At 34.1% G+C, this 21,218-nt stretch overlaps 8 protein-coding genes and 1 non-coding gene across 9 annotated transcripts; all 9 read right to left on the bottom strand.

The window, feature by feature from the left end:
• Positions 1 to 90: 90 nt before the first annotated feature.
• DFA_05573 (uncharacterized protein) lies at positions 91 to 960 on the bottom strand (the record flags this gene model as incomplete). The annotated part of the gene is made up of 1 exon (XM_004361235.1): positions 91 to 960. The coding sequence occupies one exon, from the start codon at positions 958 to 960 to the stop codon at positions 91 to 93; it is 870 nt and encodes a 289-aa protein (XP_004361292.1).
• A 385-nt stretch (positions 961 to 1,345) lies between these two features.
• On the bottom strand, positions 1,346 to 3,085 carry DFA_05574 (pectin lyase-like family protein; the record flags this gene model as incomplete). The annotated part of the gene is made up of 1 exon (XM_004361236.1): positions 1,346 to 3,085. The coding sequence occupies one exon, from the start codon at positions 3,083 to 3,085 to the stop codon at positions 1,346 to 1,348; it is 1,740 nt and encodes a 579-aa protein (XP_004361293.1).
• Positions 3,086 to 3,726: 641 nt separating this feature from the next.
• Positions 3,727 to 3,808, bottom strand: DFA_05575. The gene has a single exon. It is a non-coding gene; the product is annotated as a tRNA-Ser (tRNA).
• Positions 3,809 to 5,271: 1,463 nt separating this feature from the next.
• On the bottom strand, positions 5,272 to 7,336 carry DFA_05576 (GATA-binding transcription factor; the record flags this gene model as incomplete). The annotated part of the gene is made up of 3 exons (XM_004361237.1): positions 5,272 to 6,056; positions 6,342 to 6,592; positions 6,720 to 7,336. 3 exons carry the CDS (start codon positions 7,334 to 7,336, stop codon positions 5,272 to 5,274), a joined length of 1,653 nt encoding a protein of 550 aa, XP_004361294.1.
• A 380-nt stretch (positions 7,337 to 7,716) lies between these two features.
• On the bottom strand, positions 7,717 to 8,358 carry DFA_05577 (uncharacterized protein; the record flags this gene model as incomplete). Its single annotated transcript, XM_004361238.1, has 1 exon — positions 7,717 to 8,358. One exon carries the CDS (start codon positions 8,356 to 8,358, stop codon positions 7,717 to 7,719), a length of 642 nt encoding a protein of 213 aa, XP_004361295.1.
• A 461-nt stretch (positions 8,359 to 8,819) lies between these two features.
• gxcX (pleckstrin domain-containing protein) lies at positions 8,820 to 12,383 on the bottom strand (the record flags this gene model as incomplete). Its single annotated transcript, XM_004361239.1, has 5 exons — positions 8,820 to 10,750; positions 10,828 to 11,194; positions 11,286 to 11,498; positions 11,570 to 11,905; positions 11,988 to 12,383. The coding sequence occupies 5 exons, from the start codon at positions 12,381 to 12,383 to the stop codon at positions 8,820 to 8,822; spliced, it is 3,243 nt and encodes a 1,080-aa protein (XP_004361296.1).
• A 928-nt stretch (positions 12,384 to 13,311) lies between these two features.
• DFA_05579 (uncharacterized protein) lies at positions 13,312 to 14,026 on the bottom strand (the record flags this gene model as incomplete). Its single annotated transcript, XM_004361240.1, has 2 exons — positions 13,312 to 13,893; positions 13,937 to 14,026. 2 exons carry the CDS (start codon positions 14,024 to 14,026, stop codon positions 13,312 to 13,314), a joined length of 672 nt encoding a protein of 223 aa, XP_004361297.1.
• Positions 14,027 to 14,115: 89 nt separating this feature from the next.
• DFA_05580 (uncharacterized protein) lies at positions 14,116 to 16,401 on the bottom strand (the record flags this gene model as incomplete). Its single annotated transcript, XM_004361241.1, has 4 exons — positions 14,116 to 15,614; positions 15,747 to 15,846; positions 15,950 to 16,000; positions 16,075 to 16,401. The coding sequence occupies 4 exons, from the start codon at positions 16,399 to 16,401 to the stop codon at positions 14,116 to 14,118; spliced, it is 1,977 nt and encodes a 658-aa protein (XP_004361298.1).
• A 413-nt stretch (positions 16,402 to 16,814) lies between these two features.
• Positions 16,815 to 20,902, bottom strand: DFA_05581 (uncharacterized protein; the record flags this gene model as incomplete). The annotated part of the gene is made up of 4 exons (XM_004361242.1): positions 16,815 to 17,066; positions 17,154 to 17,907; positions 18,009 to 18,844; positions 18,929 to 20,902. The coding sequence occupies 4 exons, from the start codon at positions 20,900 to 20,902 to the stop codon at positions 16,815 to 16,817; spliced, it is 3,816 nt and encodes a 1,271-aa protein (XP_004361299.1).
• Between the last annotated feature and the right edge of the window lie 316 nt (positions 20,903 to 21,218).

Consider the following 21,218-nt stretch of genomic DNA (forward strand, 5'->3'; position numbering starts at 1 on the left):
TCAATATAATCAAGAAAAAGAAGAAGAAGAAGAAGAAGAAGAAAAAGAAGAAAAAGAATAAGAGGTTAAAAAAAAATAAAAAGGTTTTATTTAAAATAAAATAGATAATACAATAGTTATTGATAATAATAATAATGGTTGATAATTATTATTTTTGATTGCATCACTTGAATCATCATTTGAAGAACCAGTTAAACTTTCCTCTGAAAATAATGGAATTTGATCCAATGTTGTTCTTGTAGCATTATTCTTTGGTGCTTTTGGTGCTTTTGTAGTTGTAGTAGTAGTAGTTGTGGTTTTTTCATCTGAGGTTATTGATTCAGATGATGATTCAATTGGATCTGATTTTCCAGTTGTTGAAGAAGTAGTCGTTGTAGAGGTCGATGGTGGTTTAATTGCTCCAGTGGTAGAAGAGGTAGTAGATGATTTGGTTGGAGGAATAGTTACAGTTGGTGGAATAGTTGGTGGAGTAGTTGGTGGTTTGGTAACTACTGGAGGAGTAGTTGGTTGTGGAGTAGTTGAAGCAAATAAAGTAGAAGCACCAGTACCTGGAGTATAACAACTTGAAACTCCCTTTTTAGCATAATTTCCACCTTTTACAGATAGATCACAAACTGAATCTTGGAAACATTCACTACAATGATTGTAACAAAACAATTGACAATCGTCATTGGTTTGACATGGTTGATTGAATTTACAGAATTGACTTGTAGAGTAGTATGCCATTTTAGGATTCATTGGACAATCTTGAGTAGCATTCCACGATGATACTGCTGATTCAAATGTACTTGAACTAAATGCGATAGAGGCATCGATTGAACTAGCCGAAAATGAACATATCTTTTTGGGCAATGATCCACATAGATCACTCTTTCCAACCAATGATACACATACTGGTGATGAATTGGTCAATGAAACTAAAACTATCGAAAAGATTATAAATAAATATAATTTAAACATGTTGATTGTAGGAGAGATAATTAAATGTTTATAATATTATATTTTAAAGTCATTGTTTATATATTTATATTTGATTGTAATTGTTTCATTTATCATCAATACATCTATACTATTTATGAATAATTCTCCTACCTCTTTTTTATTGATTGATTCATCATTCCATATATTTCTATTTTAGTCATTGTTTTCACTATAGAGGAAGAGTCATTATTACTATTATCTAAAGTGATTGAAAAAACAATGTGATGTTTAAAAAAAATTGATGAAAGGTTTTAAACTTTTCTTTCACACACTACTGATAAAAAAAATAAATAATATTATTATATTTTAATATTAATTGTTGTTGTTATTATTATTATTACATTTTGTTTGTGTTTTTTTTTTTTTATCTATGATGATCCTCTTCTTCTTCATCATCTTCTTCTCCTCCATTATTTGTTGATCTAATTAATGGTACAAAATAAGATTTGATTGTAGTTTTTGTAATGAGGATACCAATACCAAAAGCAATGACACCAGCACCTAGGATGACACCGACAATGATTCCAGCCAATTGACCTTTGGTAAGGGCTTGTTTTTCTTTAATGTATGGTTCACCACACATTGAAATGAATGGATCCATACCAGTAAAATTACAATAAGTGTATGGTGGATCAATGCCACAGTAAATGTTGAAACTGTTGGGGATGATTTCACCTGGTCCACTGGGTTCATCCGAGGCCGAGTCTGATCCAATATCTACATTGTCATAAATCTCTACGTTTTCATAGAAATCAATCTTGGAGGCACTGCAATAGACTGCTCCACCATTTTGAGCACTAGAGTTTGTAATGACTGCATTGGCAATGGAAAAGATACCAAACTCTGTAAAGATGGCACCACCATCATCATAGGCATTGCAGTCGATAAATTGTGTGTTGTTGATCTTGCCATTCGAGTGGCTAAACGAGATACAGGCACCTTCATTGGCCGTGTTGGATTGAAAGAGAGTAGAGTCGTGAATGTAAAACTCGCAGTCGCCTTCGATACGCACTGCTCCACCCTTGCCGTCGACACAATTGTTTTTGGTAAAGTTGGATTGGACACTTTCAAAGTATCCCATGTTGCTCACTGACACTGCACCACCCGACACCATGGCATTGTTGAGGTTGAATAATGATAATGTCACATTGACGTATGCGTTGGTAGCAGCAAGAGCACCACCAAAACCAGCTTGGTTGGTGGAAAAGTTGCTCGTTGCGACTTGACTGGTCGTCTCGTACTCTGAGTTTAGTGAGATGGCACCACCATACATGATGGCGCGATTGTCGACAAAGTTGGAGTTTGAAACAAACGCGCTGTCGGCAATGATGAAAATGGCACCTCCACTGCCATTGCTGGCATGGTTGCGTGAGAATGCGCCGTTGGTAACGGTTGTGACGGCCGATTCAACGTGTACAGCTCCACCACTCACTGTAGCCGAGTTGTCAGTAAACACGCAGTTTAGTAGCGCCAAGCTTGCATTGCTGGGAGCTTGGTAGGGCACACCCGAACCAGTACGCAAAGCACCACCATGGCCAGCCGACGTGGACCGAGCCGAGTTGTTGTGGAATGTACATGTATCAAACACAACGTTGGCACCAGTATTATTGACATACATCATAAATGCACCACCTCCACCGACATTGCGATCAGCACCGCTCGCATAGGATAGAGTTGTATTTGACACTTGACCATTTGTAAAGGTGATACCACGGAATGACACTGTCGTGACGGTCGTATTGGTGTAGGGTACGGGTAATGCAGTAGGCTCAACCAACTTGAATGGACGACCTTGTACTTGTGCATCAAATATGACACCCAAAGAAGAAGAAGAAGAAGTACTAATAAATGTAATGTTGGCATACCCAAATAGATTATTGTCTAGATTACCAGTACCATTGTATGTGCCGGGAACTAACGCTACCTCGAACCACACCTTGGTTCTATCGGTACCGTTGATACCCAAAGCAAGATCAAATGATCTGATGACACTTGCAACATCGATGCATGGCGTATCTACACTTGATCCACATGTCGTCGCATTTGTTCCATTCTCCCAATCAACAGTATATCTAAATGTTGGTGGGTCTTGTGATTGAACCATCCCTACTAGCACTAGTACAAATAGGCTTAAATGAAGAATGCAAAGCTTCATTCTTTTCTTATTGTATGTTAGGTTAAAGAAGCTATTAATCTCTCTCTTGTTTGTACTATTCCGACTACTACTACTATTATCTTTAATTATTCTTGTGTAAAGAATATAGAATAATCATTATTGTTCTTTTAAACATTTGTAAAGAAAGTATCAGATAGACGGGCACCTCCACTTTTGGACATGTGGTTTTTCTTTTAAAAAGTTGGCTTTTTAAAAAAACCCAATATATCAGTCGGGGTTTGAGTGCACTCAAGGATCTAGATTTCATATTGATAGATTGGTAGAAACGTTCGTTATAAAATAAAATATATGTCATCAATATATATATATTTGGAAATCAATGAAACTGTATTAATGTAGCCTCTGGTGAGTGATTAATGAAAATCAATGAAAATTGGATATAAATATGGGTAATGCCAAAAAAAACTACTTCTGGGCCCGGAAAAAAATCAACTTTTTGTTTTAATAGGTTTTTATGATGAGGATTCAAGGGAAATCGATGAAAATTGGATATAAATGTAGCCACCGGTGCGGAGAACATGGAAATGGCAAAAAAACTACTTCAGGGCCGAAAAGAATCAAAAGGTTTTCGACATCTGCAGGGTTCGAACCTGCGCCTCCGAAGAGAATTGATTTCTAGTCAATCGGCTTAGACCACTCACCCAAGATGCCCAGTTGAAAGTTTTTTTTGTGACTATGCTTTTTATATGCAAAAATCATCATCTTTATTTTTAGAACAAGCAACACATCCAAAACAATCCAACATGGTTGGCACTATACAATAAGATACATGATCAACGTCCATAAACATGTATCATAGACAAACTCCCAGAACAAATTAACTTTAATTCTTCTCGAGATAATCTTTATTTCTTTCTGGTCAATGAAAAAGTATAATTAATAAAACTTTGTATCTTCTGAGTACTACTCTTCCCGATAGGAGAGAACAAGAAAAGAATTACTTTAAAAAAAAATGTATTCTTCATCTTTTCGCCACCTTGGTATCACCCACCCAAGTCCATCGTCCTTGGTTTATCAACCCTCATCCACCTTGGTCCTTGGTCTGTCATCCCCCAACCACCTTGGTTCTTGGTCTATCATCCCCAAACACCCTAGTCCCTGGTCTGTAATAACTATATAGATACTTGGTAAATATATAATTAGTTTGAGAGGTTTATAATAATAATATATATATATATGAATATATAGATAGTAATAATGACTTTAGATTAGATTGTAAATGATTATTAATTATAGTAATAAAAGAGGAATATAATATAGAATATAGAATGTCTCTTTATTGGATTATTCTAATCCTTTTTATAATTGTTGATCCAGACGACTAACTGACGATGGTTAGTCGTTAGTATTTTATCCACAATATTTTACATATTTGACTTGTCCTAACCAGGATTGAGTATATTGAGTTCAATGAGATATGATGAATTAATTTTAAATTCGTCAGAAAAATAATATTGATTTGGCGGGTAAAAGAATTAATAAATAAATAAATAATAAATAAAAAAGGGAGGGAAAAAGAGAGAAAAGAGAGAAAGAAAGAAATAGAAAAATATAGTTTTGGTTGTTTAGACCATGGGAACAGTCCAAAAAAAAAAAAAAAGCCCCCAATGCGATGAAACTCGACTTACATGGGGCTTACGCACACGAAACGACGGAATGGATGGACGATGATGGACTGGACATGGGACGGACACGGGACAATGGCAACGGGAAATGTATAAAAAGAATAGAGTAGGAAGAGAGGGAAACCACTTGGGCAAAAGTAATTGAATATCTTTTTTTTTAAAAAAGAAGAAGAAGAGGATTGTAATTGATTGTTGTTGTTATATTATTAGTTAATTGTTGTTGGCAGTAATTATTATTATTATTATTTGTGTTGTTGGTTGTTGAAATAATTATTAATATTATTATTACTATTGTTGTTGTATTATTATTAGTTATTGTATTATTAAGATGATGTTATTACCAAAAGAGTTGAAGAGAATAATGATGAGTGTACCTATAAAAAGAAAAAAAAGAGTCAGTAAATTAATATTAAATTATAAACTTTTGATACGGCGTTAATTGTGTTGATCTACGAATGGTGATTTTTGCTTGGAAACTGGTACTCTTGATCACTGGATTTGGGACGGGCGACTAGCGGATTGGTGATGAATGAAAGATTGATTGGTGAATGAGGATTGTGGATTGGAGTGAATGGTAAAGATTGTAATATTATGATTATTCTTAGTTGTAATTGTAATGTTAATATTTGTTGGTGAACAATGAGGGGGTTGCATGTAAATTGAAGAGGTAAAAAAGGAGGAGGAAGAGTTGGATTGTGACATAAATAATATATTGTTGTTGTTATTATTATTTAAATTGTTATTATCAAATGTATTCTTGTTATTATTATTTTTTAAGTTATTATTTGTATTTTTGTTTGAATTATTATGATTGTTATTGTTGTTTGTATTATTATTATTGTTTGTTTGATTACTGTTTGTATGATTATTGTTTGTTGGATTATTGTTTGTATTATTATTATTGTTTGCAGATTGTTGAGTGATTTGTGATTGAAGATTGTGGATGGATTGGAGATGAATATATGATTGATGGGTGGTGAGTGGATTGATTGGTGAATATGGATTGTACATCACTTGAATTAAATGGAATGTACATGTAAAATGAGTGAATAAGTGAGGATGATTCATTGGTATTATTTTTGTTGAGGATGGTGGAATGACTTGGGAATGTGGATTGTGAGTTGATTTTTGAATGTGGATTGTGGTGAGGATTGTATCATGATTGATTGGTGATGATGATTGTTGTTGTTGTTGTTGTGTTGTTGTATGATTTAAATGATTGGTTCCGAAACAGTTGTTGAGAGAATCAAAATAATTGTTGTCAACTTTGGTATCTATAAAAATAAAAGATGAGGAATCAGTTATAGGTTTAAATTTTCAGAGCTTGTTACCGCGATGTTGTTTTCTATTCTTGAGATGTTGCTAGAGTATCTTGAAAATGGTCTAGTCTTTGATCTTGTTGAATTGATAGTATTTGATAATAAATATAATGTTGATGATGATGTGGAAGTGTTTGAAGAGTTAAAATTATCAGATGAAAATGGAATAGTTGAAATCAATGATGTTAAATGAATTAATGAAAAATAGTTATTATTATTTGGAATTGATTGATGTTTAACATGTTAATGAATGTGTGCTGTTGTTGTTCAATTGAACAAACTCCTCATCCTCTACAAGAATGTGGTTGTTGGTTGAATGAGTAAAAAAATCACTAGATTTAAAACATGGAATCGATGATTGATGGTCATTACAATATGAAACTGAGATTGTATTGCTGCTGTTTAATTGAACAGACTCCTCCTCCTCCTCCTCCTCCTCCTCTAAAATATTATGGTTTTTGGTTGAATAATTTGAGATAAACAAAACATGGCTTGAGTTAAATTGAATATTGTGTGAAAAGGATGGAACACTACTAAGTGGCAATGGATAGTTGATGGAAATTAATTGATGTTCAACATGGTTGAAACATGAGATTGTGTTGTTCAACTGAAAAAAACCCTCCTCCCTCCTCCTCCTCCTCCTCTATGTTGGTTGTTGAAAGGTTTGAAAATAATGGTGATTGACAAAGAGTTAAAATATCACTTGAATTAAAACATGGAATAGATGATTGATGGTCATTTAAGAATGTTGTTGATTGATTTAATGGTATCTGTAAATGAGATTGAGACAAAACAAATGAATTAAAAGGAATTGGCATGGATAAATAATTATTATTATTATGGTCGTTGTTGATTGGAATAAATGTATGATTTGATGATGGTAAATGACATTGAGAAACAATATGGTCTGAATTAAATTGTTGAGTAGTTTGTGAAATAGATGGATAGATATTGTTATTTTTATTGTTTTTGTTGTTTTTGTTGTTGTTGTTGAAAAGGATGAATGGAAGATCAAAATGGTTAAAAGATGAGGACAAAGAAATGGATGATTGATGGATCATAGACAAAGAAATATTTTTATTATAGATGACATTTGATTGTTCAACCTGGTTGAACAATGAAAAGGATGATGACAATGAGTTGGTGTCGTAAACAAAGACATAGTGGTAATTGCAATTGGCAAAAACAGATGATGTAAGGATGCACAAAATAAAGATGATAATTAATGGGTTCATAATTGAATTGAATGAATGTAAAATAAGATTTGATTGTTGATTGTAGATAGGTAGTAGTAATAATTGTGTTGTTGTAAGACTTTTGATAGATTATGGTAGTAGAAATGTAAAAAAAAAAAAAAAAGAGAGAAATGGTTAATATAAAGTTAAAAGAGTGAATTACGAAAGGAAAATAAAATTAATTAAATCAAAAGTGTGGGTAGTGTGGGGGTTTATATATCTGTTGATGATAAAAACTCATTGCTTTAATATACGAGTGTGTGAACGAGTCTGCTAAAAAAGGAAAACTCAACCATACTTGAGTTGGCGCCAAAAATTCAATCGCAATCCAATCCTAGCTATTAAATTTGATTTGATTTATTGACATGTTAATTTTTTTTTTAATCTTGGAATTTAGTGTAAAAAGCAAATTGTTGAAGACCAGCACATTCACCTACACAGAGTGGTTGGATTCTTTTCCAAACATGATTGTATTTTGTATCGAAATCCTCGACATTGTCAAATTCTATAAATTCCATTTGATCCATGATCTGCATCTTGATGAGGTCAACCAAAGGTGGGTGAATGTATTTGTTGACACCCATCTGGAAGGCCAAAAGTGTTATCATCAACACGGCTCTTCTCATCTCCTCTGCCCATTGCTGGTGTACCTTCCAATAGGGCAGTGCCATCTTGCCTAGCTTATCAATTGCCATCTCCAAACTCTCTGCTTGTTTCATGATTTTTATCCATTGTTTCTTGGGAAATTTCGCACGATTGTTTTGTACAATGTGTATGGCCATGGTCAGTTTGCTGAGCAAACCGAGACGGCTGACAGTTTGCTCTGTTTGAGGGTACCGGGTTCTGGTGTATTTACAGATACTGTTGGTCATGAGATAAGTTGTCATGGCATCCTTGTCCCATACAATATTTAATTGTTCGTCTACATGGACACGATAGCTTTGATTGGTGTTGAGCAACATGCCTGTCAAGTAGGGATTGATACGTGGTATAGTCGTGTCTCTGTCCACTTTGATGAGCATATCTTTGATAATGTCGGCGGTATGTTTTCCAGGTGCAAAATCGGTTTTTCCAAATGTTTGGGCCGAGCAGACAAGCACCAACAAAATGGTGCTGTACTATGGTGCCAATAAATAACGAACCGTTTCGAAAAGGTCACACAGTATTGCAAAATTGGTCACAAAGTCTTTACTCGTATCTCCAGAAATAATAAAGATTCTCTTGTTTGTCAATTGACCAAGATTCTCTTTGAAAATGAGTATAGATGTTTAAAGTCTGACTAGCACCCAAATTGGACAAAGCCCGATCTTCAAAAAAAAAAGAATAAACTATAAATCCCTCGTCTACTGAATTTTTTGAATAAATAATTTTTATTATACCATTGGGTAAATTACAAGATTGGTGTTGGGTTATGTACAATCCTACTATAGGTTATCGTAGTTTTGTATTATTATTATTGTTATTATTATTATTGTTATTATTATTATGTGGCCTGTGGTGGTGGAGTTTGAGGTAATGGTCTACCCCTGTTGGTTGTTGTTGTTGTGGGAGCAGCTATTGGAGTTGGTGGTAATTCTCTACCACCTGCTGCTACTGATGGAATTGATTGAGGAAGTGGTAATGGTCTACCTCTATTTGGATTAGAGTTTGGAATCGTTGTTTTGAGATTGTTATTGTTATTGTCATTATTATTATTATTATTATTATCTACATTGGTGTTATCATTATTATTATTAGTATTGTTTGTTGGTTTGGATGGTGTTGGCGGTGTTGGTAATGGTACAGTATCTTCGGTTCTTGTGGTGCGAGGAGGTAATGGTTTCTTTGATGGTTCGGTTGCACCGTTTACTCCTCCTCCACTATTTCTCTTTACCACTTGTTGATCTGGTTGTTGAGCTGAAGAGATTGATTCAACCTGGATTGCTTGTCCTCCTGGTTGTTGGTGTTGTTGTCCAGTTCCACTATTTCTTTTTTCAATCGCAGTGTTGTTTGTTGTTGCCAAGTCTTGGGATTGAGCTACAGATGATATGGGTGGTTTAGGTGCAATAACCATCTTTTTTAAAACTATAGTCGATGGTTGTGGTGGCAATAGAGGCATTTTTGGTGGTGTATTTGTTGTTGTTGGTTGTTCAGTTTTGGTATTATAATGTACATTGAGATTGGAAACTGAATCTTTACGTGGTGGAGGTGCAGGTTTGGAAACAGGTTGTTTAGTGACAACTGGTTGTTGTTGTTGTTCAGTGGTGTTGATGATATTTGGGAGTGGTGGTTGTGATCCTGCTCTAGAGTTTCTTCTTGGTGGAGGTGGTGGTGGTGGTTGGTCATCTACTACAATTGTATTGTTAGGGTTACTGCTTCCCGATACAATAGTATTTGATCTAGTGGGAGCTGGTGGAGTAGGTGTGAGTACAATATCACTATTTCTTTCCCTCTTGGCTGTTGTTGATGCCATTGGAGGTGGTGCAACATTGATACTACCTGTACTCGCACTATGACCATGCTTTACATTCATCATCATTGGTAATGGAATTCGTGTAGTATTATTTACATTATTATTATTATTAGTATTATTAGTTGAACCATTATGATTGGGAGGTGAGATATTATTATTACTACCGCTATTGCTATTGGTTGGTTTTAATAAATATGGTGGAAGAGTTTGAGAAGAACCAGCAGCCAAAGAAGGTAATGTAACACCTCCTTTTGCCTTGTGAACAAGGAATGGTTCAGATTGAGTTCTTGAATAATCGTGTACACCACCATTGTTCTTGCTGTCCTTTTCTTTTTCTTTTTCTTTTTCCTTTTCCTTTTTCATTGTTTTATATTGGTCTGATGGTTTGATGGCCAATTTCAAACGACGTAAAGTACCTCCAAATGATTGATGGTTGGATGGTGATCCTCCTCCTCCTCCACCTTCACTCGGCGCAGTCGAATCTTCAACATGTCTATGTTGCATAGAATTGTCTGGAGATGTTGGAACTAGAGTGGCTGAAGAGTTTGATCTCTTTTTGTTTAGATCAAGTATTGAAATACCAAATTTAGTTTGATTCTTTGCCATTTGTGGTGAGGAGGAGGAATGACTAGAAGATAAAGGATGACCCATCACCATTGAGAATGGGATGCCACCAGACCCACTAGATACCGATGAACTTCGCTCCTTTTCCTTTTCACCCAAAGCAATATAATCAAAACAAAAGAGACATACTCTGACAGGCTTACTCTTCTTGACATGTTGTATCAACTTTTTACCAGGACTACAACTTCCACAAACCACCTTACCACAATTTCTACAATGATGTCTACGATTGATAATTGTAAATTGGTCATTACAAAACATACATCTCGATGCTTCTTTATCTGGTACCCAAACTGCTACCTCTGATCCTTCTAAATCATGTGATACATTTTCATCAACTAAATTAAAAGAATGAAAGAATAATTAATATTAATATTCTTATTATCCTTATTATCATATTATTCATTTTGCATACTAATTTTTAAAGATAATAATTTAAAATCTTGAAACCAATTTGTTTTCTCTTTTTGAGTTTCAGAATAAACTGTAAATGATTTCTCTGTTGAACTAATGATTTGAAAGGCATTCTTTTGGGAATCCTTGTCTTTGAGATCTTTGATTTTGACGTCGTTGAGTAACATCATTCTGTGAAAGGTGTAGGATGTACCAGATGGAGTATTGACAGCTGCATAGGCTGGATTTGGTTGTTGTGCATTGACATTGGTGGTGGTTGCATAAATCAGCGCATCAGAGAATAAAAAAAACCATCTTGGTTTTGGTACCTTTCTACATACTTTCATCATTTGTCCTTCTCTTACAAAATATCTAGATTCTGATACAATCTAAAAAACAAATAATAATAATAAGAAAGAAAGGTTAAAAAGACAGAACAAAATTTTGTCAATAATTATACTTTTGTTTGTCTCTACATACTCTTGCAGGAGCACCAATTAAACTATTTTGAATCTTTTCCACTTTTAATTTGTTTTCTTGTTTTCTAATTTCTTCATTTACACATTTAGTGATTGATGCAATCATATTTAATGCATTAAAGATATCCGAGTAATCTGGATGATCCTTTTCGGTCACTTCCAACAGTTCATTTAATAATAATTTATATCTTGGCATTCTTTGTATTGGTGTAATCTAAATATAAATAGAATATATTAATATTAATCACAAACAACTATAAATATATATCTCCATATTTATCATACCAAATAAGATTGTAAATCCAATCTATTTCCTTTTTGAGTTTCTCTAACTTGAGCGATAAATGTTACAAAACTTGGTTTCTTTTCCAATAGTTTAGAGATGAGTTCCAATGCATCACCGTGATTCTTTCCATATTCAATGTAGAGATCATTGATTCGATCTCTTTTACTGAGGAATGGTAGTGCTACATTTTCAGAACCAGTCTCTGTTATCTCCAACATCTCTGTTACCATTTGTTCAGTTAGATCTTTAATCTTTTCAATGCATGAGAATATCATTGATGAGTATTCAGATTCCAATACTGCTGGTCTATTATTCTTTAATGGTTCCAAATATAACTATATATTATATTAAAAAAAAAGAGTTGTCAGACACATTTGTGAATAGGTAGGGTTAGGGTTAGGGTTAGTGTATACATACAGAGATAGCAGAAGAGAGATGCTCAAGATAAGATCGTTCAGTAGCTACAATCTCTCTAACCAACTTATTTCTATGTGTCAATGCTACTCCATTAACAGTGAATTCACTACTATTACCTATACTACTGCCACCGTAGAGTGCATCATCAGATGTACCAACACTACTAACATCAACACTATTATCGTAACTATTGGTATTTAATTCATCCAATTCATCTATTGGTTGTTGTTCTTGTTGTTGTTGTTGTTGTTGTTCTACTTCTCCTTCTCCTTCTACTTCTTGTTGTTGATATGATTCATCATCCTCTACATATTCATATTCTTGATTCTCCTCTAGTTGTTGTTGGTCATATTCATATTGTTGTTGTTCCTGTTGTTGTTCTTCTACTACATCCATATCTATCTAATTGTCGACAAATTTGAATCAATTGATTGTTGTACTATTATTATTATTACTACTACTACTACTACTACTTCTACTACTATTACTTCTACTACTATTACTATTATTACTACTGACTACTACTACTACTACTACTACTATCTAAACACAACCAACCAATTTAATTCTAATTATAATAATATCCGATTTTATATAATTTATAAAAAATGTGCACAATGGTAACTGCTTGCTATTCCTTCGGATTCCAACCCTCACTCACTCTTCTTCTTCTTTCTTCTATATGACTCTATCTATCTTTCTTTCTTTCTTCCTTTCTTTCTTTCTTTCTTTCTTTCTTTCTTTCTATTAATAGTACAACAAATAAATATATAGTAGTAGAAAAATAAATGATGTCAGTCTAATATAATTTAAACTCTACTACTAATGAGTTAACGATAAATAAATTAAATGAATGTTTACTTTTTTAAAAACAAAAAGAAAAACAATGAATAACAATGGGGGAATATAATTTATATCTATTTAAAAAAATCTAAGCTACCCCTCGACGATTGTGTGAGTGTGAGTGTGGTTAAAGTTGGGTTGTTTCTACTTGCATTGTCTTTTTCTTCTCTAATCTAAGTAAAGTTGTTATTTAACTATAGATAGAGGCAAAATATAAATAATTATATTTAAATAAATTGGGATAGATACCAAATTTTGATGATGGTATCTAGATATCCCAATGACATATATCTTTTGAAAAATCAATTTATTTGTGAACTTTGCCCCATAGATATTTGTTTTCATGATGTCAACAAAAATAATATTTGTTGTTGTTTATTTATTTGATTTATTGATAAACTTCCATAATATTATGATATAAATGGCAAATGTACCAATATTCCCTATTTGATTGATTATTCGATTACTATTATTATTATTATTATTTATGATCTTTTTTCTTTGGAAGAGTTGCAAGATATTTTTGAATTAAACCTTGACAGTCACAGTCATCTTCGAGTACCCATGAAGCATCTTTAACATCCCAACCTTCCCATTTACAAAGATATTCTACTTTTCCATCCTTTGTTGGTCTTTTATCAATGATTGCCTCGACTTCGTAGTCTTCAGATTCCGAATCGGAACCATCATCCTCTTTTGTAGGTTTTGGTGTCGATGATGATGATGACGACGATGAAGAATGTGATCGAGGAGATGATGGAAGTGATGTTTTCTTGTGTGACGATGATGATGATGATGAATGAGAGTTGGAATGAGATGAAGAATGAGAGTTGGAAGAGGAGGAAGAGGAAGAATCTGATGGGCCAGTTTTAGTTTTCTTTAATTCTCTATCTCTATCGATATGATGATCTCTTTCATCTCTTGATTTTCTCTTGTCATTACCATCATCTTTTCTAATCTTCTTTTTGTTTCTATCATCCAAGTCTTGAGTACCATCCTTTCTTTTAGTTTTATCTCTTTCTCGTTGTCTATCTCTCTCTCTCTCCCTTCTCTTTCTCTTTCTCTATCTCTATCCTTTTCTCTTTCTCTTTCTCTTTCTCGCTCACGTTCTCTTTCTCTTTCTCTTTCCTTTTTTTTCTTTTCTCTCTCTCATTCTCTTTCTCTTTCTCGTTCGCGTTCTCTTTGTCTTTCTCCATCTCTTTCTCTTTCACGTTCTCTTTCTCTTTCACGATCTTTTCTTTCCTTGTTTTCGCAATCACGGTCTCTTTGTCTTTCTCTCTCCTTTTCAACATCTCTTTCTTTTTGTTTTTCTTCTTTTTCTTTCTCTTTCCGCTTGATCGTCGGTAGAGTTGCCAGAAGAAGAAGAAGAAGAAGAAGGAGTAGCAGATGTCGAAGAAGAAGATGATGATGCGGAAGAGGTAGAAGTAGGAGTATCCTTTTTCCTTTTAAGTAGAGGTGGCATCAATGCCAATATGATGGTAGGTTTTTTATCCAACTTTTGTGACAATAATTTCTTTCTTCCCAATTCATTAAATTCATCCCATGCTTCTTTGATTCTTGCCCAATTTCTCTTTCTAATGTCAGACAATTCTTTTTCCAATTTTTGTTCTTCTGTCAATGGTTCAGGATCAGGGTGACTAAATGTTGATGCTGCAGATGGATGATTGATAGGTTTGGGTATATTATTCATAAATGAGTTTTGATCTTGTTTTTCAGTGTTGACTGACTGTTTTGGTTCTTGTTTTGATTGTTGTTGTTGAGGTGGTTGTTGTTGTTGTTCTTTAAGTTTTTGGGCTGCTTCTGCTGCTGCTGCTGCCTGTTGTTCCTTTAATTGTTGCTCCTTTAATTGTTGTTCTTTTAATTGTTGTTGTTGTTGTTCCCTTAGTAGTTGTCGTTCCAATTGTTGTCTTTTTTCCTCTATATAACTTTTAAGAGTTTCATTGTGTGCCTTTTCTCTTTCCTTTCTTTCCTCTTCATCCTTTTTAGCTTGTTCTTTTTCTAATTGTTCTCTTTTCTCTTTTTCCATTCTTTCAAATTCTTTTAGTTGTTGTTCCTTTTGTTGTTGCTCTTTTTGTTGTTGTTCCCTTTGTTGCTGCTCTTTTTGTTGATTTGGATTTAAAGGAACATGAACATTGCTTGCAGTTGGAATATTGTTTGGATTAGGATGTAATGCAGCCAAGATGGGAGTAGTAGTTGTTTTTCTTTGTACAGCGACTGGTTCAGTCGGATCCTTGCCAGGAAATTGAGGTTTATATTGATAGGACTTGTTTTGATGAATCTGTTGTTGTTGTTGTTGTTGTTGCTGTAGCTGTTGTTCTTTAAGTTTTTTTGCAGCCAGTGCTTGTGCCTGTGCCATTTCTTGCTGTTGTTTCTCTCTGGCTCTCTGAGCAGCTAGTTTGAGTGCTTCTTGCTGTTGTTGCTGTGCCTGTTGTTCTTTGAGTCGCTGAGCAGCAGCAGCCTGTTGCTGATCCTTGAGTCGCTGGGCAGCAGCTTGATGTTGCATCTGTTTGATGTGTTGCTCCTGCATCTGACGCGACCTGAGTTCTTCGGCTTGCTGTAGCTTGATATACTCTTGCTGTCTAAACAACTCTTGTTGGCGCAGCAACTCTTGTTTTTGTCTATTCAACAACTCCTCCTGCTGTTGTTGCTTTAACTTGGCGGCCGATGATTTAGCAGCAGCCTTGGACACCTTGGGTTGCGCTACAAACTGTGAAGAGTTGTGGTGGTTGTAGGGTGGAAGAGGTTGGTGATGATGATGTTGTTGCTGCTGCTGTACAGGCGGCACTATTGTTTTGGTGTATACAAATGGCTTTTTACATACTCCACAATTCAAAGTGGTCGAGCTGTCCGACACAACAATATGTGCCGCTTTGCACTGTTCGTCTCGACAACTCGAATAAATAAACCTAGACTTACAATTGTGACACGATGCCATTTGATTCGTATCCAAGAATGGTTTAATCTTATCGACTGCTATAAAGCAAGACTTTAAACATTTAGGACAAGGAAATTGATGCTAAATAAATAAAGAAATATAAAAAAAAAAGGGGGAAGAAAGAAGTGGAGTGTTAGACAAAGTAAACAATGATAATAAACATGATGATTGGGATAATACAAACATTAACCAACTCTGTGTGTTGTCTTTTTTTATCTTCTGTATCTATTTTAGACTAAAATAATAATAATAGATGGATGAGTTAGGTTATCAATCAATCTATCAATCATTCCTTTTTAATGTACATACATATAAATGTTGAAGTAGAATAAAACTATCATGAGAGGCAAGTCCTGAACGATCAGGATGTAATAGGAATCTGAGACGCTTATATGCAGCAGCAACAGTCTTTTGCTGACAGAGTGATGATAGATTAAAGAACTCGAAACAATTGACAGCATCTTTGTTGGGTATTGCTGTCAATCTCTCTATAGTCTGTCTTTCGTGAGGAGTGAGTGGTCTTGTCTTTGACAATATAGATTCTTGATCTAAACAAACATTGATAGGTTGAGTTATATTATTCACATTTTGTTGTTGTGTTGTTTGTTGTTGTTGTTGTTGTTGTCCATAGTACATATTGTTGTTACTCCTCTCTATCTCTCTTTTGATGAGACTACTATCTGTGGGTGTAATCTAAACCAACCAAATGTACCTGTCCTATCTATCAATCTATAGCTATCTATCTTATTTTGAGTAATGTGAGGGGGGGGGGGGGGGGGGGTTAGGTTACTAATACACTATACAAACTAACCCTTCTCACTCCCTCTCTTATATAGCTTATCTATTTATGTATCTATCTGTGTTGAATACAATAAACTAAATCTCAGCAATGAATGCAACCCCTCGCTAAAGTTGAGTTTTTCACGGAAACGACATCCATTCTTTGGACATAACCTTTTAAAATCGTAATATAATCAAAAATGACTTTTCATCAATACTCTAATTTTTAGAAAGTAGTATTATTAATATATAAATGATAGATATAAAGTTTATTTTCTTCCCCAATCACCGCCACTTGTATTTAAAGAGGAGATGGCAGTTGCATCAAAACTACAACTACGTCTTTTGACATTGGGACTTCCTTGATGACTACCAGTGGTTCCACCATTATTATTACTATTACTATTATTATTATTGGTGTTACTAGGACTATTTGTTCCATTATTACTATTACTTATAAATCCTCTTGATCTTATACCCATTGATGATGTTCCAATAGTTGGTGATTTTGAATAGAATCCCTAAAAATAAATAAATATTAATATTAATAATTATAATTGTTGTTGATTTAATTGAATATTAATTATTATTATTATTATTATATTTACCAATTTCAAACCATTATAAGCAGCACCAAAAGTATTTGTTTTTCTTCTAAAATCCTTTTCAAAGATAAAAGATTGACCAATGGGAAGAGCAGTAAGAGTAGATGAAGAGTATCCCAAGAGATTCGAAAAACATTCTTTGATGGTCTCTCCCATTTCAGTGACAAGATCCTTTCCAAAATCGATTGATTCTCCTTCGGGAATTGGTACAATATAGGTTTGATAGGATAGATCCTTTAACTCTGCCATATCAACCTCTGGTTGTTGTTGTTTTGTTGGTGTTTCAATTGAACTATTACTACTAGTTAGAGATATTTGGCTACCATTTCCATTTCCATTTGAGAGAGGTGATGTTGTTGATGGTGGTGGTGGTGATGTAGAATAACCAATAGTATTGTGTCTTGCATTTGTTGATTGCGGGATTTTAATACCACTTGATGATGATGTCATTGATGTTGGTCTATCTGTATTACCACCATTAGTGGTACCACCATTACTACCATTACCATTATTACTACTACTACTACTTGGAGCACTTGATTTCTTTATCATTGATTTATTATTATCATAATATATTCTCATACCATATGATAATTTTTTACCATCACTTGATAGAATGAACCCCTTTTGTATCTTTTTAAGAGTTGATAGGTGTACTTGTTTATAATGAACAATCTTGTTTTCATTGAAATTATATTTACATCTAACCATATGTGTTGGTGTCAATAAAAATATTCTTTCTTGTTCTTGATTTCTCCTACAAAAAAATAAAACAAGAATATTAATATCATGGACGACTCACCTCTTTCACTTTTTACTTTTTTTTTTTTTGTTTCCTCCTCCTCCTCCTCTACTTACTTGTTAATACTAATAACAATCCAAGCATTAATAAAACCACTTTGATCATCTTTTTCATATTGAAGAAAATGGTCAACACAATTATTGATTGCTTTCATTCTTGATTCACCCCAATCACAATCCTTTTGACTGGCCATAACCTTCATGGTATTTGCTTCGATGGTGTTGATACCTAAAAGGAGGTCGATCGAGATTTGACGTAGTTTATCTTGAAAGGTATTGATATAGTAACGAGTGAGAGAATTGACACCATCTTTGAATACACCTTTTGTATTTCTCTTGCCAGTTCTTGTAAAGTCACCTTTGAGTGCACTTGTACCTGCATATTGTCGGCTGATGGCATCACCATTGTTGGCCCAACTAAGTTTGATCTGTTTGAGTACATGTGCAGCATTGGAGGTGGTGGCATCTCTTTGGAGATTGGATCGCCAGTCTACACCGACCTTTTGGAATTGACTCTCTAGTACCTTGAGACCAATCATACTCTGCACCAAATTGGTACGATCCAAACAATCCAAACAATTTGTACGAATCGATCCGTTTTGATAGGATTGGTATCCAGTTGGGTCTCTCTCCAAATAGCCAATCTTGTCAATCACCTCTTCCAAATTGTCAATGAGAATCTCGACACGATCAAAACGACCGCCTTGACAGAAATGGTGGAAATCAAAACCAAAAAAGTCAACCTCGTTGGTTTGATAATCGGTTTGTTTCAATGTTTGTTTATATAAATCTCCCAATTCTGATTCACTTCCTTTTTGATCTAATAATGTTACAATGGTTTGAGGTCCATAAAAACTAATTTGTTGATTAAAATGTGATTTAAATACTTGTATCTAAAATATTTAAATAAATAATAGTATTAATATTCATATCTCCATCCTATATTTGATTGATTGATTATCTATTATCACTCTTACATTTAAATTTTGATCATTATTAATTTTAATGACTGGTTTAATTTTATAACCTGATTGTTCCCATAAAAGTGGAATTGAGCCTCTAATTTGAATTAATGAAAATGTTTTCGGTGTTGTTGTTGTTGATGATGTCGATATATTCATGTTGTTATTATTATTTTGATTATTATTATTATTATTGTTATTGTTATTTTGTTGATTACTAATAGTACAATTTAAAATTTGTTCAGTTTCTACATAATTGGCTACACTACCATTTTGATCTGAACCACGTGTATTGTAACGAGTACCAGCACGTACCTTGCTTCTACGTGATATAATACCAAACTCAAAACTACAACCATCTAAAAAGAAATTGTAAACTTCTACGTGACCTCTAATGATTGGTAGGATCCAACTGTGCATCTTTTGGTCGATTAGTTGTTGTTGAAGGTATCTATTCCAATAGAAACGGTCTTCAAACTTTTCAAACAAGTGGTTTACCTTGTCGTACTGGTTGAGTACACTGGTACGTTGCAACGAGTTGGAGAGATCAAACTGATAGGAAAAGTAAAAGTCAGAGTTGAGTAGTGACTTTAGAGACTTTTTATGTGTTGATTCCAGTCGTTTCTCGTGCTCTCCCAACTCTATATTTGTGGCAATTGGTAAAAAGTGACATTGGTCAATCTCATAGACTGACTTGCCACCCATATTACCAACCAACTTTTTCTCTGTAATCAGTATTAAATGTGGTCCAGATATCAACTTGATCACACCAATGATACCATAGGCAACGATAAATTGTGTATTACCAATAATACCACTACCATTATTACTTGTTGTTCCATCTCTACCACTACTATTATTATTATTATTGTTATAGTTGAAACTATTGTGTGGTGATGTTGAAGGGGATGTTGATGGTGACCCAGTTGATAATAATATATTGGCATTGATTGATCCCCCCATCAATGATGATGACAATGAATTGTTTGTTATATTTTGAGGTGATGATGATCTTGATGGTGCATTTGTATTTGTATTTGTATTTGAATTGACTATCAATTCTGTGAATGTTGTTGTTGTCGTTGTTGTTTCAGATTCGTTCATCGTATCATTATTACTATTATTATTAATATTATTATTTGGAGAAACAAGAGTAATATCAAAAGTATTTCTATCAATGATTATATATTCTTGTTGTAATAGTTGAGCTGGTGAAATGAAACCATCCTTGTCTCTTGCATTGTCTGGTATTCTAGGTCTAATGATAATCTTGTCTTTGGTGGTTGATACGGTCATTTCTTGTACCAATTCATGATAGGTTGGTTCAAACTCGATAAAGTTGTTATTGTCCAAAGAGTCTGACCGATTTCGTTGTTGTTCCTCTTCTTGTTGTATATCTCCAAACTCGGTATCTGGTGACATTGTTTCGTTGTTGTTGTTGTTGTCGTCGTCGTCTTCTAAACTCGTCAAGAAATCGATAACCGGTGTTTCAAGAGTCATTGAATTTGTAAACTCTCCTCCTTTTGTTCTAACGCTCTTGTGTACTACTTGATCAAACTCTTCTTCCTCTCCTTCCCCTTTTCGTTCAATCTCCCCTTCTTCTTCGTCGTTGTCGTCGTCTAGTGGTTGGGTTTGAGGTTGGGGTGATGGTGTATCTCCAAATTCATCCTCGTCTTGGTCGTTACTTTGATCAAGTGTACTGACATTATGTGCATAGAAAGCGTAATCTTCCATAATTAAACCATCAACCGTCAAACTATTGAATCGATCTGACAATATTTCTATTCTGCCACTATGACCAATATCTACAATATTATTACTAATATTATTATTACTATCTGGTGATAAAGGTGTTGTACTGTTGTTGTTATTATTGTTGTTATTATTACTGTTACTATTGTTATCAGATCTATTTCTCTGTCCTATCGTAAGATGAGTAGAGGCAGGATGGGAATGACCATGTCCCTGTGGTTTGACAAATGCACTCATTCCACTCCTTATCATCCTACCTACAATTCGATAATTGTATTACTTATTATTATTATGACACCTCTTCTTTTATAAACAAGTGTAGTTGTTTATTCTATTTCTATTAATACTATAATTATCTGTATTAATACATATATCTAATGTAATGTAACCTTGGTGTGTGTTTGTATGTTTGTATTCTCTTTGCTTGTGTTTTTGCACATTGCCAAGGAGATTTTTTTTTTTAAAGGCTTCTTGAAAAAGAAGTGGTTTCACTGGGGTTTCCCGACTTAGCATTGCCAATGCTATGGGGTAGCTTTAGAGCTACACCAACAAT

The sequence above is a fragment of the Cavenderia fasciculata genome (genome assembly GCF_000203815.1).
Source record: "Cavenderia fasciculata unplaced genomic scaffold Scf_Dfasci-G-o-80e12.f1-5, whole genome shotgun sequence".
Taxonomy (NCBI): Eukaryota; Evosea; class Eumycetozoa; order Acytosteliales; family Cavenderiaceae; genus Cavenderia; species Cavenderia fasciculata.